Source organism: Hetaerina americana, unplaced genomic scaffold (assembly GCF_022747635.1).
Source record: "Hetaerina americana unplaced genomic scaffold, ioHetAmer1.1.p SCAF_4, whole genome shotgun sequence".
Lineage (NCBI taxonomy): Eukaryota > Metazoa > Arthropoda > Insecta > Odonata > Calopterygidae > Hetaerina > Hetaerina americana.
The window spans coordinates 89,041,832-89,060,156 of NW_027286985.1; the positions used below are offsets into that span (position 1 = coordinate 89,041,832).

Sequence of the window (18,325 nt, forward strand, 5' to 3'; positions counted from 1 at the left end):
TTAAGCCTCTGTAAGATCATCATTACAATATATCATTATTGCTGGAATGTAGAAATTCTCAGGAAGCAATAACTCATTAAATTCTTCCCTCTCATCAGGAATCCCATTCTCATCTAAAGTTAAGCTCTTGTCCAAAACTCTTCCCTCAAACTTCCAAGTATAGCTACCAATATGTTTGTTGCAAAATAAGAAACGTTCCTGGATTCGATATAATGGATCTTCAGAGCAGACCTGAAATATTAACCATGTTCCTAAGGGTAATTTTCAACTGAAACATTTCAATTAATAATGTAAAAATATAAAGAAAAGTTTACCCCCAGTACACTTACAAATTTCAAGTGTCATCTATTTATATTTTAATTTCATCACCTTTAAGAACAACTAAGAAATTAGGTTATAATAGTGAAATGATGTAAACTATGGATAAATATATAAATTATCAACTCTGTATTCAATTATCAATGACCAACATGACCCAGTGAATCATGATCTGTTATTTCCCATGACCTTCTGCCCTCAATTACTTTTACCAGTTAAGTAAATCATGCAAGCTTAACCATAGCAGCTGCAATCAAATATTTTGTAAAATTTTTGTGGCTTGTGAAGTGACCAAAGAAGCAAAAATGTATTAGAGGAGAGTAAACTGCCAAATTTCATTTTGATATAAAGAAATTATCTTCAATTGCTTGGCACAAAATAGCAAAACATGAACTAGTAAAACAAATAATTCCTTTCAACAAAGTAAAGAAATATGATCATGCTGACACAGTGACGAACAATATTATCTCACTTAATGTAAAAATTTGCATCTTTGTGAAAACGATGGATACAACATTCATCAACATCAACACTTTTTCTGTTCCCATAATATCCTTTTTGTCCCCTAATGACCTGAATTTCATATTTTTATTTTCTTGTTGTGGCGGCTCAACCCGTGGATCATCGTTGAGCGCCATTGCGAACGCGCCTTCGCCGGCAAGTGTTTTGGCTTCCGGCGTTCGCCACCAGGGTCCGCCGCCAGGGCGCAACCACGCCGCCAGAGCCACTCTCAGTCTCACTCTCACTCTCTCTCTGACTGGCTCTGGACCGTCACGCGCGCCGCCATCGTGGTCAACCCAAGGACGCTGCTTCCTGGTGAAGGATTCTCTCCTGGCTTCGCCACCGCACGGCCGAATATTTACTGAATAATTACTGTTCAATCGCCTCATCAAGGTTTTAATTTTCTGAGCACAATAAACTTTGTTAATTGTTAGGAGGTGTCATTATTTCCACCACGATACCTCCTTCAATAGTGGTGACCCCGACGTGATTCATTTCGCCCTACGTGCTTAGCCATGCCCTGACCACGCCGTTTTGGTCGAGCCCGAATATCTGTACATCTGCCTCGCTATGTGATTAGGCGATTCCTTGAGCGAGAAGAGATGGGCGACAGGAAGCCATCCCAAGTTCTCCGCCATCTCAAGGACTTGGCAGGCTCGTCGATGCCTGACGAGTTCATGCGGTCGCTGTGGCTCACCCGGCTACCCACGCCTCTCCACGCCATCTTAGCAGCTCAAGATGGCGTCGACCTAGACGCCGTGGCTTCCCTCGCCGACAGAATTAGTGAGGTGATACCCCGGGAACGAGTGCCCGCCCCTACCCACGCTCAGGTAAGCGAGGTGAGTTCCGACCCGCCATCTTGTTCCGGTGGATGCTCGGGCATGTTGACCTCCCTCCTGAGCCGAATGGACGACCTCACCCGTCAAGTTGCGGCTCTTTCGGTGGCGCGGCACCGTCGAGAGGAACGCTCCCGTTTCCGAGGCCATTCCCGTTCCCGCAGCCAATCTCGCGGCTCTGAAGACGGACCATCAGGGCGCCGTACGACGCCACAACTCTGCTGGTATCACCGGAAGTTTGGTGCCGACGCGCGGCACTGCACCCAGCCGTGCTCATTCCAGGTGCCGGAAAACACCGCGGGCGCTCGGTAGACGCGGCCGCCGACCTTAGCCCTACAGCAAGCCGCCTCTTCGTTACGGACACGACCACAAAGGTACAGTTTCTTGTTGACACTGGTGCTGACCTTTCTGTGTTTCCCCTATCGCTCGTCAAAAGTCCTAGACAGCGGACCGACTACCAACTTTTTGCTGCCAACAATTCCGTAATAAATACGTACGGTTGGGAAGTATTAAACCTAAATTTCGGTCTGCGCCGCGACTTCACGTGGAGGTTTGTTGTGGCAGACGTTGCACAGCCTATTATCGGAGTGGACTTTTTAACACATTTCAGTCTTTTGGTGGACGTTAAGAATTCTCGTCTTACAGACAGTTCGACGACAATTTCCGTCGCCGGAAACATTGTACGCCTCCCGGCAACGCAGATAAAGGCGGTAGTCGGAGAAACCCGTTTTCACGTTCTTCTCTCGCGCTTTCCCGAAATTACGCGTCCAGCAGGGACACCCGGTCATGCGTCCCACTCCACAGTGCATTTCATTCGCACGACCGCAGGTCAGCCGGTGTCATGTAAACCACGTAGGCTTGCTCCCGACAAACTTGCCGCAGCCAAACGGGAATTTGAATTAATGGTGCGATTAGAGACAGCCCGCCGCTCGGATAGCTGTTGGTCCTCCGCCCTCCACCTTGTGCCCAAGAAGGGAGACGAGTGGCGCCCATGCGGGGATTATCGCGCGTTAAACGCTAGGACCATCCCCGATCGCTATCCTGTCCCCCATATCGAGGATTTCGCTGCATCCCTCAATGGTGCTCGTGTTTTCTCCACCATTGACCTCGTGAGGGCATATAACCAAATACCTGTGAACCCGGAAGACATACCGAAGACTGCAATCACGACCCCCTTTGGGTTGTTTGAATTTCCCTTTATGTCATATGGACTGCGAAACGCCGCACAGACTTTCCAACGTTTCCTCGACGAGGCACTCAGAGGTCTCTCCTTCTGCTACGTCTATTTAGACGATATTTTGGTCGCCTCCCAAAATGAGGACGAACATGAGCATCACCTGCGTGAGCTTTTTGGCAGATTAAAATCATACGGTGTGCTCATTAATCCTGCAAAGTGTGTTTTTGGTGTTCCCAATGTCAAGTTTTTAGGATATAGTGTAAGTGCCGAGGGTACAACGCCTTTAAGTGACAAAGTGAGTGCTATCGCCGACTTCCCACTCCCTGTGACGGTGAAACAGCTCCGCCAATTCTTGGGGATGCTGAATTTTTATAGAAGATTCCTTCCCCATGCCGCCGACTTACAGGCCCCCCTCAGTGAAGTGCTACGCGGTGGTGTACACGGCCGCGACAAAGTGGATTGGACGCCCGAACTGCGCCTTTCTTTCCAGCGGTGTAAAGACGCTCTTTCGAACTTTGTGCTTCTCGCCCATCCGGCCCCCTCCCTTCCCCTCGGCCTGTTTACCGACGCCTCAGACTTCACCCTGGGAGCTGTGCTCCAGCAGCGCACTGAAGCGGGTTGGCAACCGCTTGGTTTCTTCTCCAAAAAACTAAGCTCGGCCGAGAGAAACTACAGCCCTTATGACAGGGAGCTCCTGGCGATTTATCGGGCGGTCCGGTATTTTCGCCACATGGTGGAGGGTCGGAATTTTACAATTTTTACAGACCACAAGCCGATAGTGTACGCGTTCCAGCAAAAACCTGACAGATGTTCGCCCCGTCAATTCCGCTACCTCGACCTGATCGGCCAATACTCGACAGACATTCGTCACGTAGCCGGCGCGGATAATGTCGTGGCGGACGCTTTATCGCGCATCGATTCCTTGTCCTCCGCGGTAAATTTTGAGGAGTTAGGCCGTGCACAGGAGGCAGACGCTGAACTTGCTGCGCTCCTTAAGAACGAAGAGTCTTCCCTCAAGCTCAGAAGACTTCCTGTTCCCGGTTGTGCTGTGCACTTGTTTTGTGACACTTCCACCCCTTGTGCTCGCCCATACGTCACTCCCGCATTCCGGCGTCAGGCGTTTGATTCGCTTCATAACCTGGCGCATCCCGGAGCGAAAGCGACGATAAAACTCGTGACATCGCGTTTCGTGTGGCCCTCTATTAGGAAAGACTGCCGCGAATGGGCACGCGCGTGCATCCCGTGCCAACAGGCAAAAGTGACTCGTCATGTTGCCTCCCCTGTGCGCAGTTTCCCGTCTCCCGGACGGAGATTCGAGCACGTCCACATCGATTTGGTCGGACCTCTCCCAAGTTCACGTGGATTTCGATATTGCCTTACGTGCGTGGACCGTTTCACCCGATGGCCCGAGGCAATACCGATTGGTGACATTTCGGCCGAGACAGTGGCATTCGCTTTCTTTAGCGGATGGATGTCGCGTTTCGGCTCACCCCAACGCATCACTACCGACCAAGGACGGCAGTTTGAAAGCAACCTCTTCCGCCAGCTCTCCCTCATGGCCGGCGCGGAGCATTTCAGGACGACAGCATACCATCCTGAGGCGAACGGGATGGTAGAACGGTTCCATCGACAGCTGAAGGCCGCCATTCGTTGCCACGGGACCACTCAGTGGGTGGACGTACTTCCTGCCATCCTCCTGGGATTCCGCGCCTCCTGGAAGGAAGACCTAGATGCCTCCACTGCAGAGTTAGTGTATGGGGAGCCTCTCCGCCTTCCCGGAGAATTCCTCTCACCAACCTCTCCATCGCAGCCAGCTGACACCGCCTTCATGTCCCAGTTGCGCGAGCATTTCCGGGAGTTGAGCCCTCGCCCCGCTGCCCGCCACGGTTCCCGTCAGGTTTTCATCTTCAAAGACTTGCCAACGGCATCCCACGTCTTCGTCCGGCACGGCCCCCCGCGGGGTTCTCTTCAGCTGCCGTATGACGGGCCGTTTAAAGTTTTAGAACGGAATGATAAGGCGTACAAAGTCCGCTTACCAAACCGTGATGTGTTCATTTCTCTCGACAGACTCAAACCTGCCTTTACGGTATCCAACCTACCAATTTATAACCACCAGGCAGCTCTACCGCTTCACCACACCGCGCCACAGCTGGAGGCAGCAGAATCGGACGAAAGATGGCCTGCCGCCTTTACATCGCGCCCAGCTACGCTGCCTGCTCCGCCAGACCCTCAGCCCCCAGGTGCTGCACTGCGCACACAGCGCAGCGAACGGACAACCCGATCTGGGAGACACGTGCGCTTTCCGTCGCATCTTGAAGAATTTCAACTATAATTTTCTCTTTTTCTTTCATTGTCTTGACTTCATTACCTAACCTGTCAAGCTTCCACCACCCCTACACCCTCCTTCCTTGCCCGCTCACCCGTTATCACCTCCTGTTTCCACAATTTTTCCAATGTCTACTAACTACCAGGGACTATAAAACAACCAAGGGGGTGGTGTGGCGGCTCAACCCTTGGATCATCGTTGAGCGCCATTGCGAACGCGCCTTCGCCGGCAAGTGTTTTGGCTTCCGGCGTTCGCCACCAGGGTCCGCCGCCAGGGCGCAACCACGCCGCCAGAGCCACTCTCAGTCTCACTCTCACTCTCTCTCTGACTGGCTCTGGACCGTCACGCGCGCCGCCATCGTGGTCAACCCAAGGACGCTGCTTCCTGGTGAAGGATTCTCTCCTGGCTTCGCCACCGCACGGCCGAATATTTACTGAATAATTACTGTTCAATCGCCTCATCAAGGTTTTAATTTTCTGAGCACAATAAACTTTGTTAATTGTTAGGAGGTGTCATTATTTCCACCACGATACCTCCTTCACTTGTGTATGCAATTATTTTTCCCGATCATCATAAAGAAACACCATCTATCATAGAAAAGAATTGTTGGAAGTGATATGAGTGGGTAGGTTTGATGGTACAAATAGGAATCTGTATAGAGGGGCTACATACTTGTACCTGACCCAAGTTTTAGAGAAGTGATCAAAAATGTTCTTTTCAAAATTATGAAGTAAAATGTTGAGGCGAAGCATTATAAGGGACTGCCCACCACCATACCTTTTGTTTGTTCATAGTAATTTTTGTTGAATTGGAAATACTGTATGTTGCGTCTATGTAAAATTTAGTGAGGGTGATGTATTTCTCAATAATAAATGGAGTCAGCTGCTTACTCCTTGGTCTGTCAACTATTTAATCAAGGGTGATGGAAGTAGAGATGCTAGGGAATTATTTCTCCATGTCAAAAGATACCATAACGTCATTAGTGAGGTGTACGCATGGAATGTTATCAATGAAGTTTTTGTGTTTTTTGACACCATATGTTTCTGTGGATCCCAGCATTTTATATTGGCCATGGCTCGACGAATTCCTTTATATTCTATTTGAACCCAAACATACTAAAAGCCTCCATCACATCCTCAAACAAGTGGGCAATGATATCAGTGTAAGAAACCCAAACAATCTACAAAACTTACTAGGCCATCCAAAAGACAAAACGCCCTCATTACAAAATCCAGAATGTACCAGGTAAAGTGCAGCACTTGTTACACATTGGATGAACAAAACACAATGACAAAACAGGGATCAAGGAACACTCATTATACTTGAAAAGCAGCCTTTTTGAAGAATCAGCCAATGATAAAAACAATTATGAAATTTCCCACCCTATTACCCTCAAAAATGTATCCCTAACCTGGTACACCAGGCATTTGAAACTAAACGCTACTGAGAGCTTGTGCATGCACATGTGCCAAGAGAGCATTGTGAACAATGAACCAGGAATTGTCAATAGCCCCTTATATAACATGGTTCCCAAGTTTCAAAGTACATAGGCTACACAATACAGTTGAAAACGAATCTCTTCCTTTCCCTCCCCATTCCTAGTCTTGCCCCCCCCTCACCCCAAGAAACTGGTTCCCCACTAGCTCCCACACCTGAATATATTCACTTTACCATGGGCAGTACTTTGTTACTGTTGTTTTCCCATTGTCAAATTCTTATCCCTGTTGATGGTCACCTAGTTGGCCGAAATATCAGTATAGAGTTCTTAAAAATCTACACATACATAATTAAAAAGTAAGGGTTTCAGGGTGTGGTGAGAGATACATAAATATATATGTACACATAAAGTAACATATATACAAATGTATAGATCCTTCTCTATGCTGCCAATGATTTCCTCGCAGTATATTTCTCTCCACTCTGTCTTGGCCTCCTTGCACTCTCTTATGAATTGGTTCTGCAACTTTTTCTTTTGGATTTCCTCAATTTAATTTCTTGAATTCTGGTGTTGGATTCAAGCATCTATGAGTTATTTTATTTGCGCTCTTACCCATGGCCACTAGATTTTATGCAGTTGCAAGTTGCCCATCTGCTACTTCAGTCATTATATTCTTTATTTCAAAGCAAAGTAGAAACAAACAGTGACATATATTTCAACTCAGATATCAAAGCATTACAAAAAGCTTCTGGTATAAAAATGGTAAAAATAATTTCAATAATATCATGTAGCTAATGGAAATCGACCATACAAAACTTATGTACTGATCTATAAACAAACTTATGACTAAGTGAACTTCAAAAAACACCAAGACTAACATATGCCTCTCTATTAACTGTGTTGCAGGAACACGAATGTGTCACATGGCCAAAAGGCCAATGTATAACTAGTGAGTTGACATTCTGGCATTAGTGCAGAATATGTATTCTATGTCTGCCCAGTAGAGGCTGAATATCTTGCCGTTTTTCAATCAGTCATGAAGCAGTAGCTCTTCCCACACCAGCTCCATGTAATTCACAATTGACCTCACTGTGGTTCAGGATATGCAAGAGCTCAGCAGGGTTAGGCAATTTTTGTTACACCCTTTACTTATTGTCCTTCTCTCTCTTGTCCTTTGCATGCAAATCATTGGAGCTGAGCATGAAATGGTAGAAAGCTCCATAGGGGAGTATCAAATACCACTAACTTACTCAGATTAAAGATATTACTGAAATAATGAGATTTTTCACAGCTTGGGTAGTTGGTTTAATTGTGCTATTTTGAGGAAAAAATAACACTGTTAGTAATAGGGGCATCAACTTTACACCAACTGAAAAAAGAAGACATCTGCTGTAAACACTACTTCTGCATTATGCAGTATTAGGTAAGTATACTTAATTTGGCATATTGTTTTTCTTTGTAATTATTTATGCCTCTGGCTATGGCATAACTCATGCATTTTGGTTAAAATGATAAATTATTATCCTTACCTACTAAAACATTATTTAAAAATAAACGTCAGAAAATTTGGTGAAAATCTGATTTGTGACTAATAAAACTGAACTGTACAGAGGAACTAAGAAACAGAGATGGCAATGATGGTTGAGGCATATGAAGTCTAATAACAAGTCAATACTTTAGACAATGGAGATAAAAATATCAGAAAGATGAACAGGCCATACACTAAACAGCCAATGGATGTCAAGAGGAATATTAGGATATGGACTGTTATTAGCATGTTTCATGTTAGCAATCTATTTCATATATAGAGAGTTTAAGCCAAATGTCCATCAAATAAGTTACTCTGTTTGAAAAACATTAATTTCTAGCATCTAAATTTGGAACTGTCAGGATAATTCATAGGTTCAGAAATTTACAGGAAATGTCTGTAGAAGTCTCAGAAAAATCTAGACTAAAATTTTAATATATTACTATCCATTTAATTACAGTAATCAACAACTGTCCAATAATCCAAAGGTCATGAGGTTAACCGCACTCTTGGTATGGGTGTGTGTACACTCTGATGATTCACGCCCTGTAAAGTAGAACAAGCTGACATGCTGGAGGCAAACAGGTCACCAGAAGCAAGAGAAAGGCAAAAAAATGGTAGTTTTTCTCTTTCTTTTTGAATTAAGTGTATGTGAATCCTTATGCTCTTGAATCAGGTGACCAATCGAGCATCTACCATAAAAAGGAACATCTATTACCTCAATGCAATCTTCTTGACCAGTGAGGACATTCAGTATCCTGATGGGGCGAGCTTTAGTAGTAAGGTAGCCGATGAAGTATTTTGGGTCTTTCCACCATGGTGTTTTCAAAAGTGGTTCCCATTTCACAGTTGGTGATAATAGTCCCAAATGAGGCAGTGTTCCATGTGGAGTGTAGGGAGCAGTGCAGCATGTGACTGGATGTATGTAGCTCAGAAGCTTCACAAATAGGTGCAGCATATTTACATTGATGAGGATTTCCACATAGAAATAAAGTATTGATTTTATTACTTTTATTAAACTAAAGAATTCCATTGACTAAAAAGAATAATTTCTTTTTCAAAACTTCAGAGACTAATATTGATATAACCACAAAGCCATTAACACTAAGAAAATTCTTCTTTAAGATCCTTTGAGTCCCCCTTTCAAGCGGGATTACCCATTATAGTAGAGATTGCAGTATGTTTGTGAGTGTGGTGATCGAAGGAAACCGGAAACCAACCTAACCTAATAACTACATCCATCAGTCTTCCTTTGATCACCACTCCCACAAACACGCCACCTTCCATTCTCTAATACACCATAATCTAAATGCACGCTTGAGCAAATCAGACTTCCAAAAAGAACTAACTTCATAAAACAGACCACCAGATCTAATGGCTACACCAAACAACTAATTGAAAAAATACTCAACAAAAATAGACCAAAAATACTAATCAGAACCAGCACCATGCTATCCCAGCCCAATGAAAAGAAAAACATAAAACTTCCATTCCACCAAAAATCAACCAAAGGGTCAGAGACCATTTTCAAGAAACACAAATACAAACCCTCTTTCTCATCCAATAACAAACTCAAATAATTACTTGGAAACCCTAAAGATCCCATAGAACCCCTTCTCAAATCTGGCATATACCTAATCTCATGTCCACAATGTAATTCTTCATACATAGAACAGACCAGAAGAAACCTCGTTACCCATTTTAAAGAGCATGCTGCTTGTTTCAGAATAGGGAACTTTCGTAAATCCTATGCTGCCCAACATATGACCTCTGAAGGACATAAGATCACAATTGACGACATCAAACTCCTAAAACATACCCCGGACTATATGCTAGACTCTTATGAATGCATCCACAACTGCATAGCAATTATGCTAGCACAGGGATTGACTAAGTTTAGAATTAATTGATAATAATATTTCTATTTCCTGTAGTTTTCTCAGTAATGATTTCAGGAATTTTTCCCAGCATGACAAGGGTTCTTAGCAAACACAGCTGAGTTATGGGCAGTTATCCTCAAGTCAACACAACCTCTTGTGCTGTGCCTATGTACATCAGCATTGGTTATCAAATAGAACATGGTTTTTTTTGGTTGAATTCAAATGATGAAGCATGGAATATATGCATAGAAGGAATAGTTAAAATTTTGAATTTTACAAATTATGATCTACATACCCTTGGAACTTTACCTAGGACTCTCATTGCACCTTTTTGCAGCCTAAAGAGGTGCAGGGAGAGTGCCCCCACATGGCAATTCAATATTTCAGTCAACTATGAATGAATGCAAGATAAACTGAGAGAGACTTGAGATGCTGTCAACCAGGGAAGAATTTATATCAGGACAACATCCTTCTTCAGCTTTAGAGCTTATTTAATCAATGTAAGTTTCCCAGGATGAATTCTAATAAATACGCACCCCTAAGAATTTTGTCACAGTGGAACACTTAAGAGAGGACCCATTTATCCTCAAAAGCAGGAAGGCTATAATTTTTCATTGGTGGAAATGAAATTGGATAAATATTGTTTTCTCATTGTTCATGAACAGCTAATTATCTTCACGCCATTTACTCATACAATCAATGTTACTCTGCACTACTGCATGGTTTAGGTTCTTGGAGGAGGTTAAGTGAGTTGTATCATCTGCACACATATATGATGACCCATTAACAAAATAATGAGGGAGGTTTTTTATGTATTGAAGGTAAATTAGGGAACCAAAAGTACATAATGTTGTAAATCACAGCTATTAATGTTGATTTGTTTGGTTTCAGAAAGCTGCAGATTGAAGTACTTGACAGTATGAAGAAGGTAGAGGCTCGCAGAGTGATTAAGTTTATTCATTTCAAAGGTTACAGTGCCTGGCAAATCCACATGGGCATGATGGCTGTTTATAGAAATGATAGCCCATCATATGACACAGTTGTGAGGTGAAAAAGGAATTTTCAAACTGGCCACATGTCCCTTACAGATGATCCAAGAAGTGGAAGACCACTACTCACTGACGATGCTGCCACAGTGAAGAAAGTGGAGGACTCAATTGTCATATTAGACTGAAGAGCTACCATTCAAACGATAAAGAATGAGACTGATCTTTGTTTGTTAAATTAGTGAGTGGAAAATTATTCACAAAGAGCTACACATGTCAAAGGTGTCAGCATGCTGATTTCCAAAACTACTGATTTGCGGTCAGAAGCAAACACAACATGACCTGTCAAGGGAGATATATAATCTTTTGGAGTAAGACTGGGAGGATTTATTTTGTCACCTGGTAACAATGTATGAATCTTGGATCTATCAATGCGATCCAGAGACCAAAGAATCGAGGAGGGAGTGAAAGCACAGAAACTCACCCCCCCCCCCAGAAATCTGCAGGGAATGTTATGCTTTCCATTTTTTGTGAATGTCATGGAGTCATCTCAATAGACTACCTGGAGAAGGGTCAGATCATCACTGGTGCCTATTACTGCACAATCTGAACAAATTTTGTGATGACCTGAAAAAGAAACCACATGGCGTGGTAGGCACCATCATCTTCTTGCCGACAATGCACCTGCTCACTTATCTCGAGGTGGAGTTGAGGAATTAAAGTGATGTGGTTTTGAAATTTTACCACACCCGCCCTATTTTCCCATTCTCTCCTCAAGTGGCTTTTTCTTATTCCCAGTAATCAAAAAACCACCACAGGGTTGAAAATTAAAAAACACGAATGTCTACATTCAAGAAGTGGCACAATGATTTTCAATGCAATCTGCTGAGTTCTACAATGACAACCTTCCAAAGTCAAGAATCACTGGGAGAAATGCATAACTCTACATGGTAACTATGCAGCGAAGTCTTAATAATAGCAAATAAATTTTAACTTTCTATCATGATTATTTTTTAGAAATAATTAAAAGATTCTGATACTCTGTTGTATTAGTCTGTACTTCTTGTAAGGTACATAGTCTTTAGAGTCATACCGTTTCATCTCTCAGTTTCGTTGGCCTGTTGCTGTAATTGCCTTCCTCATGTAAAACATGGAATTTCCCTTCATTAGCCAGTGGCTTTTTCATTGTAATAATGTATACATTTATTATACCATGGATAGCAATGAACACTTTGTTCATTAACGAATATTATGTTTTAACATTCTTCATCGCCAACTTTTTATACCAATGAGAAAAGTCACTAGAACTTGCTCCACTTTCTGGGTCTCCCACTCCTTGGTATAAGGGTAATTTAGCATTTTTGTTATTGTGCCAAGCAAATCCATTGAACTGTTTTGTGAATAAATTTCTATCATTGAGGAAGGCATTCTCAGAATGCTTGGAAGGAGAACACTTACAGTGAGCTCAAGTGATATGACTCATTGCCCTGTATCTTTTGAAGCTTCTTTCTTCGATAAGATATCTTCCTTAGGCCAAAACATTACATCTTCACTTTTCAACCACACATATTCCTGAAATTGGTACCATCAACATGAGGTATGGACACTCAGGAAATTTCAAGTTCACCATAATGCACAAACCTCCTCCAAGGAGAACTTTCAGAAAACTGGCTTGGATCCAAAATTCTATGCCCTATATAAAGGTATGGGAATCAGGAAATCCACAATTCTATACCCAATATGCAGGTATATGAATCAGAAAATAGTCACAAAGGATATGCAGTGTATGAATTGAAGCTTAAATATAATTTTTTTCAGAAAAAAATTCTTTAGCTGTGATGTTCCTGGCTCTCCCATCTCCTGTCAAAGATCAAACTCAAAATGTAGTGTTGTCAGTGGATGGGTTAAAACTTTCATCCAACATCTGCCATGTTTCTAAAGGTGTACCTTAAGGTTCAACCCTGCGGTCACTTATTTTTCTGGTATATATTAATGGCCTACCTGACAATTTAAAGGATTATGAAGGAATGTAACAGTTTTTTATGCTGATGACACTACTGTAGTATTATCAATACACACTCATCCCAGCCTTGTAGAAAAATCAAGGTATGTGGCATTTGCAATAAATAAGTGGTTTACTGATAACTATCGAGACTCAAATGTAAATAAATGGAAAATAGTATACTTTCCATGCAATAAGAATGAGACAGAGAGCCTGCTGGTAAAAATTAATGATCAATCAATTAAGCAAGTGATGGAATGAGCATTTTTAGGTACATGTTTAAGTGCAAATATGTCTTGGAAAACTCACCTCAAAGTCCTGCAGTGTAAGTTCAGTTCGATTTGCTATCTATGAAGATATCTGCATGGGACAACAATCAAAACAGCACTTTTTAATTTATACTACTGGAAAATGTGTTAAAATATAACTAATAAAATAATATTTTTGGGCTCAGCTGCCATTTCTCAAACTATCTTTAAAATGCAAAAGAGGAGCCATCAGAATAATCCCTGGGAAATCCCATAATGCTCCATCGAGGCCTATATTCCAGGAATTAAATTTATTACCACTCATGTAAATATGTGTTACGTTTTCATTTCTATATTAAAAAAAACATCAGCAACTATTCCCTTAACTCCGACTATCATCATTATTACACCAGAGGAAGGCACAACATTGATCATGGCAACATTAGAACTAAATCATTGAAATTAGGGCCCAAGAAAATGAGCTTTACTCTGTTGATGAATATCTCAACATTCCTGATTGCTGAACCCCTACTTTTAATTTATAGCAATGCTCTTTGTCTAGTTTATATTAATTCTCCATGATTTTAATTGATTTTTTTCATGCTACATTTATTGTAATTTTTATTACCATACTTTGTATTCCAATTGAGTCTGTATGCATATTACTTCATTTTGACGTACCTTATATCATGTACATACACAATCCACCTGGTATTGTATGGCAAATAAAATGAATTATTATTATATAAGTAAAGCACTGGGTTTTCAGGAAGTTTACTGTTGCATGGAGTTTTGTTGCACATTTTTCCAAGTTCATTGTCATTTTATATTGAACCTTGATCATTCTTCCTTTTGGGAAAGTGTCTATGATCATTTTTTAAAGCATTCAAAAATGTCCACACATACAACCCTTCCTTGATACTTTCCCATTTTCCTTCGATAGTACCTAGCTCTTTACCATCCTCCATAATTTCCTCTACAGCCTGTTGGTACTTATGGTGGTTCATTTGTTTGTGCGATTCAGGGGTGTGCTGTGAGGTGTCATCCTAGGCACGACCCACAAGGAGGCATCTTGACCCATGCTGAACCAGTCACGTCTCAACCCCAGCCGAGCGTTCATCCCTCTTGTGTACATTGCGCCCATGGCATATATCTTACCACGTTGACCTTTGGTCTGTTATCCAAAGCACTCAGAATAAGTCTGCTGTTGCAAAGCACCTGGAGGCATCAGCCTATCACCCTGCAGCCAATGGGATGTTGGAATGCCTTCACCTTGTTGAAGGTAGCTATCCATTGCCATGGTGATAACCGATGGACCAATGTCCTGCCCGTGGTTCTCATGGGTCTGAGGTCCACATTTAAAGAAGATATTCAGGTAACACCTGCAGAGGTCTTTTATGGCCAAACACTTCGGCTTCTTGGAGAATTCTTTTCCCCTTCCACTAGTGCCATTACTGCTACTGCAGATTATGTCACCACCCAGAGGCAGGGCCTTCGCCGATTCCAGCCACAGCCGGTCTCTCGACACGGAGCCCGCAACATTTTCATGTTTAAAGATCTGGAAACTGTTTCCCATGTATTTTTGAGAAATAATAGGCTCCATCCATCGTTGGATCCTCCTTACGATGGGCCATTTCCAGTGATCCAGCGTGGTCCCAAGACATTTAAGCTGAAAATCCAGGGTACAGAGGTGTCTGTGGCAATTGACCGCGTCAAATCAGCATATGTTGTTAATGATGACGTTTCTTGTGCCCAGTTTGATGAAACTCCATGGTTAGTGCCACATTGCTCTGCTGCTCCCATACCTAGGGCGATCAATCCTACCGTTCCTCGGAAGCCTTCCATATTACAGCAACCCCGACGATCACAGAGAAGAGTGCATTTTCCCAAGCATTTAGCTAACTTTGTGACTTAGGGACGTTTCAATTTTTTTTTCTCCCTCTCCTGTATGTTTTCTGAGTTTACTTTGTAGTTGCTACTGTGTTATTGTATAACAGTATTTCTTTTTTTGTGTGGTATTATGTACCTGGTATTTGTTAAATAATTTTTGTTTCCTTTTTTTGTGTGTTTTACAATCACTTTGTGAAGTGCCAATTACAATTTCTCTCTCTTTGCAAGAGTATGCTCCGCATCTGCCAAGGGGGGTGATGTGGTGGTTCATTTGTTTGTGCGATTCAGTGGTGTGCCGCAAGGTGTCACCCTAGGAACGACCCACGAGGAGGCATCTTGACCCATGCGGAACGAGTCACGTCTCAAACCCAGCCGAGCGTTCATCCCTCTTGTGCACGTTGCCCCAATGGCATATATCTTACCGTGTTGACCTTTGGTCTGTTATCCACAGCACTCAGAATAAATCTGCTGTTTATTCAAACACTTTATATGTGATTTATTGGTATTTCCTCTAAAATAATTTCCAGCACTCCGACAGTACTCCTTCCTTTTCAATCCATTTAATGCTTCTACATTCCATCTTCTAACCCACTACCCCTGACTTATCTTTTTGAAACGAACGCTTTAATTCATAACAACTAAATTGTGGTCAGAGTCCGCATCTGCTCCCAGGAAGCTGTGCAAATTTATCACACTGTTCCTAAACCTGTGTCTAACCAGAATATAATGTAGCTGATACCTCTCTGAGTCACCTGAAATTTTCCATGTATACCTGCGTCTTTTGTGGTGTCTAAACCAGGTGTTGGTGATGACTAACCCCTGTCTCCTGCACAACTCCAATGCTTTCTCCCCGCGGTTATTCCTCGTGCCTAAACCGTAGTTCCCCACCTCATCATCCAATCTGCCATCACTATCAAATGTTTCCCTGCAGGAACACAGGTGATTATGTCCTCTAATTGATCGTATATCTTATCGACCTCTTCCTCTGTATGGTTGCTTGGTGGCATGCATACCCGAATAATAACCAAGTGCGTCGGTTCTGCTTTTATCTCTACTAGTAATATTCTATCCGTTACCTGTTCCATGTTGACTACGCTTCTTCTTACCTCTTCATTTAATGCTATGGCAACCCCTCGTTGGCTCTCGTCCCCACCGCTGTATATTATTCTATAATTATCACTCCAGTAATCCCCGCTATCTTTCCATCTCACCTCGCATAGATCTAAAATATCTATATTTCCCCTTTCCATCTCTCGCTTAACATTCTCCAATTTCCCTGTCCTCATCATTGTCCTAACGTTCCACGTTCCTATTCTAACTAATTTGATCTTCTTCAGCAGTGTCTTCTGTCCTGCTGCTGCTGGTTTTCCCTTGCAAGGGTTTCGTGGGATGACGACCGCGGAAGCCTTGCCTCCCCCGCTGCTGGGCACGACACACGGCCGATTGGGCCGAGCCCCGTAGTTGCCAGGACTCCAAATCTCTTTAGTGACCATCATATTTATCTTGGGAATGATAATTGACGTGGTTTCCTGTTGCCTTCCTCAATAGTGTTTTTAACGTGACAACATCACTTATTGGCCACTCCACTGGGGTCAGACACCATTGCAGCCGCCTCACTGAGGAACAGACGCTGCGTGGACTACCTTTCATCTGGCTCCTAACCTTCGACCTATCTGGCATGGGTGACCCTACCAGGAGCAATTATTATTACTCCCTCCCGCCAGCACAGCTCTAGGGCTCATCGGAATGGAATAGATAAACCCCCCATGTGTCACACAGTGTTAGACATTCTTTAAGAATCTATTTTTTGAGGCAAGAAATGTTGCAATGCATCTGACAAATACAGAAAAGTGATAATCACTACATCTCATATGGCAGTTCAAAATGCTTTTAAAAGTATTTGTATATAATTGTATTTCACTATACAAGCTTGTATAGTGAAATTTGAAAACTTCAAAATTGAATGAAACATAAAGTCATTTTGAACAAATAAATTTTGAGTAGCATGCATGGTAATTACTAGTTTTATTACTAGTGGAGGGGAATACACAATCCTGGCTGGTACCAGAATGTGACTGAACAAACATGAAGTCGGAGGTGAGCCATTGTGCTGTCGTAAAATATCAGCAATACACGATGGCATAGTCATTGCCTCCCTGGGTAGCATCACAATCCAATGTAAAAATAATACACTGGATTCATTTTGATAAATGGTACAACCATATTAAATGTAAGTTACTGTGGGAGGTAATACTGCTAACTATGTTTGTGACTTACTTTGCCATTAAAGAGAATTTTTGTTTTAGTCAGGCCTTCATAGGGACCTGTCTACAAATAGGGGACAAAATCAACTCAAGGACTATGTAGCTGCCAAGATCATTAAGGATCTGCATCATCATTATAAGCCAAGTAATCACAATTACCTCTCCAATTTCTGGGTTAAACCATTCTGTTATGTCTTTTCCTGCGAAGGCAAGAATGGGCTTAATTGCATCATGATCCACAAACTCTTTCACTAGGGGTGTCAAATCGTACACACGTCCAAGGTATGACATCCAGATGTCATCTGGTTTATTATGAACAACCACCTCACTTGGAGTGAAATATGCAATGTTTGTGGAAAATCTTTCGAGTCCATCCATTTCAATTGCTTTCTAAATTAAGAAGTAAAATACTTTTACTTTCCGAGTATGAAAAGTAACATATACAACAGATATCTTGGTATAATCTAAGTACGTATCACTGGATCGTTCACGAAATAAGTTATTCAAAATATTATTGACCCTACTTAACTTACATTATATCGCTATATTAACAAACTCTTTTTTGGTTCAACATCAGTACCTTATTTAAGTCTTATGCTGCGTCTCATACCACAATTGGTTCTTAAGAAGTAACTTGCATAAGGCTATCTTACTAAGAATTAAGGACAAGGGCACTTCAAGTCCAAAGTATTATTCTATGATAGCATTTCTAACAGATGAAATATTAACGGCCTATTCCAGCGTTCTTTTATCGCGCGTTAAAATTTCAAAACAGTATCGATTCCATGTAATACATGCAACCAACAATGACACACTGGTCTAAATAGTCATTATTTGGTTCAAAATTTTTAGTAAGCTGTTAATTATCTTTTAATGTACAACTTAAACATATTTTCACATTTTTAGTTCCCAGAAGTCGAATAAAATGAAT

The 18,325-nt window shown here is 42.2% G+C and overlaps 1 protein-coding gene across 1 annotated transcript; it reads right to left on the minus strand.

Moving 5' to 3' along the window:
- LOC139692506 (cytochrome b5 domain-containing protein 1) lies at positions 1–17,772 on the minus strand. The gene is made up of 3 exons (XM_071590725.1): positions 17,554–17,772; positions 8,843–9,061; positions 1–231 (listed from the first exon to the last, which is right to left on the minus strand). Exons 1-3 carry the CDS (start codon positions 17,770–17,772, stop codon positions 1–3), a joined length of 669 nt encoding a protein of 222 aa, XP_071446826.1.
- Positions 17,773–18,325: the final 553 nt, after the last annotated feature.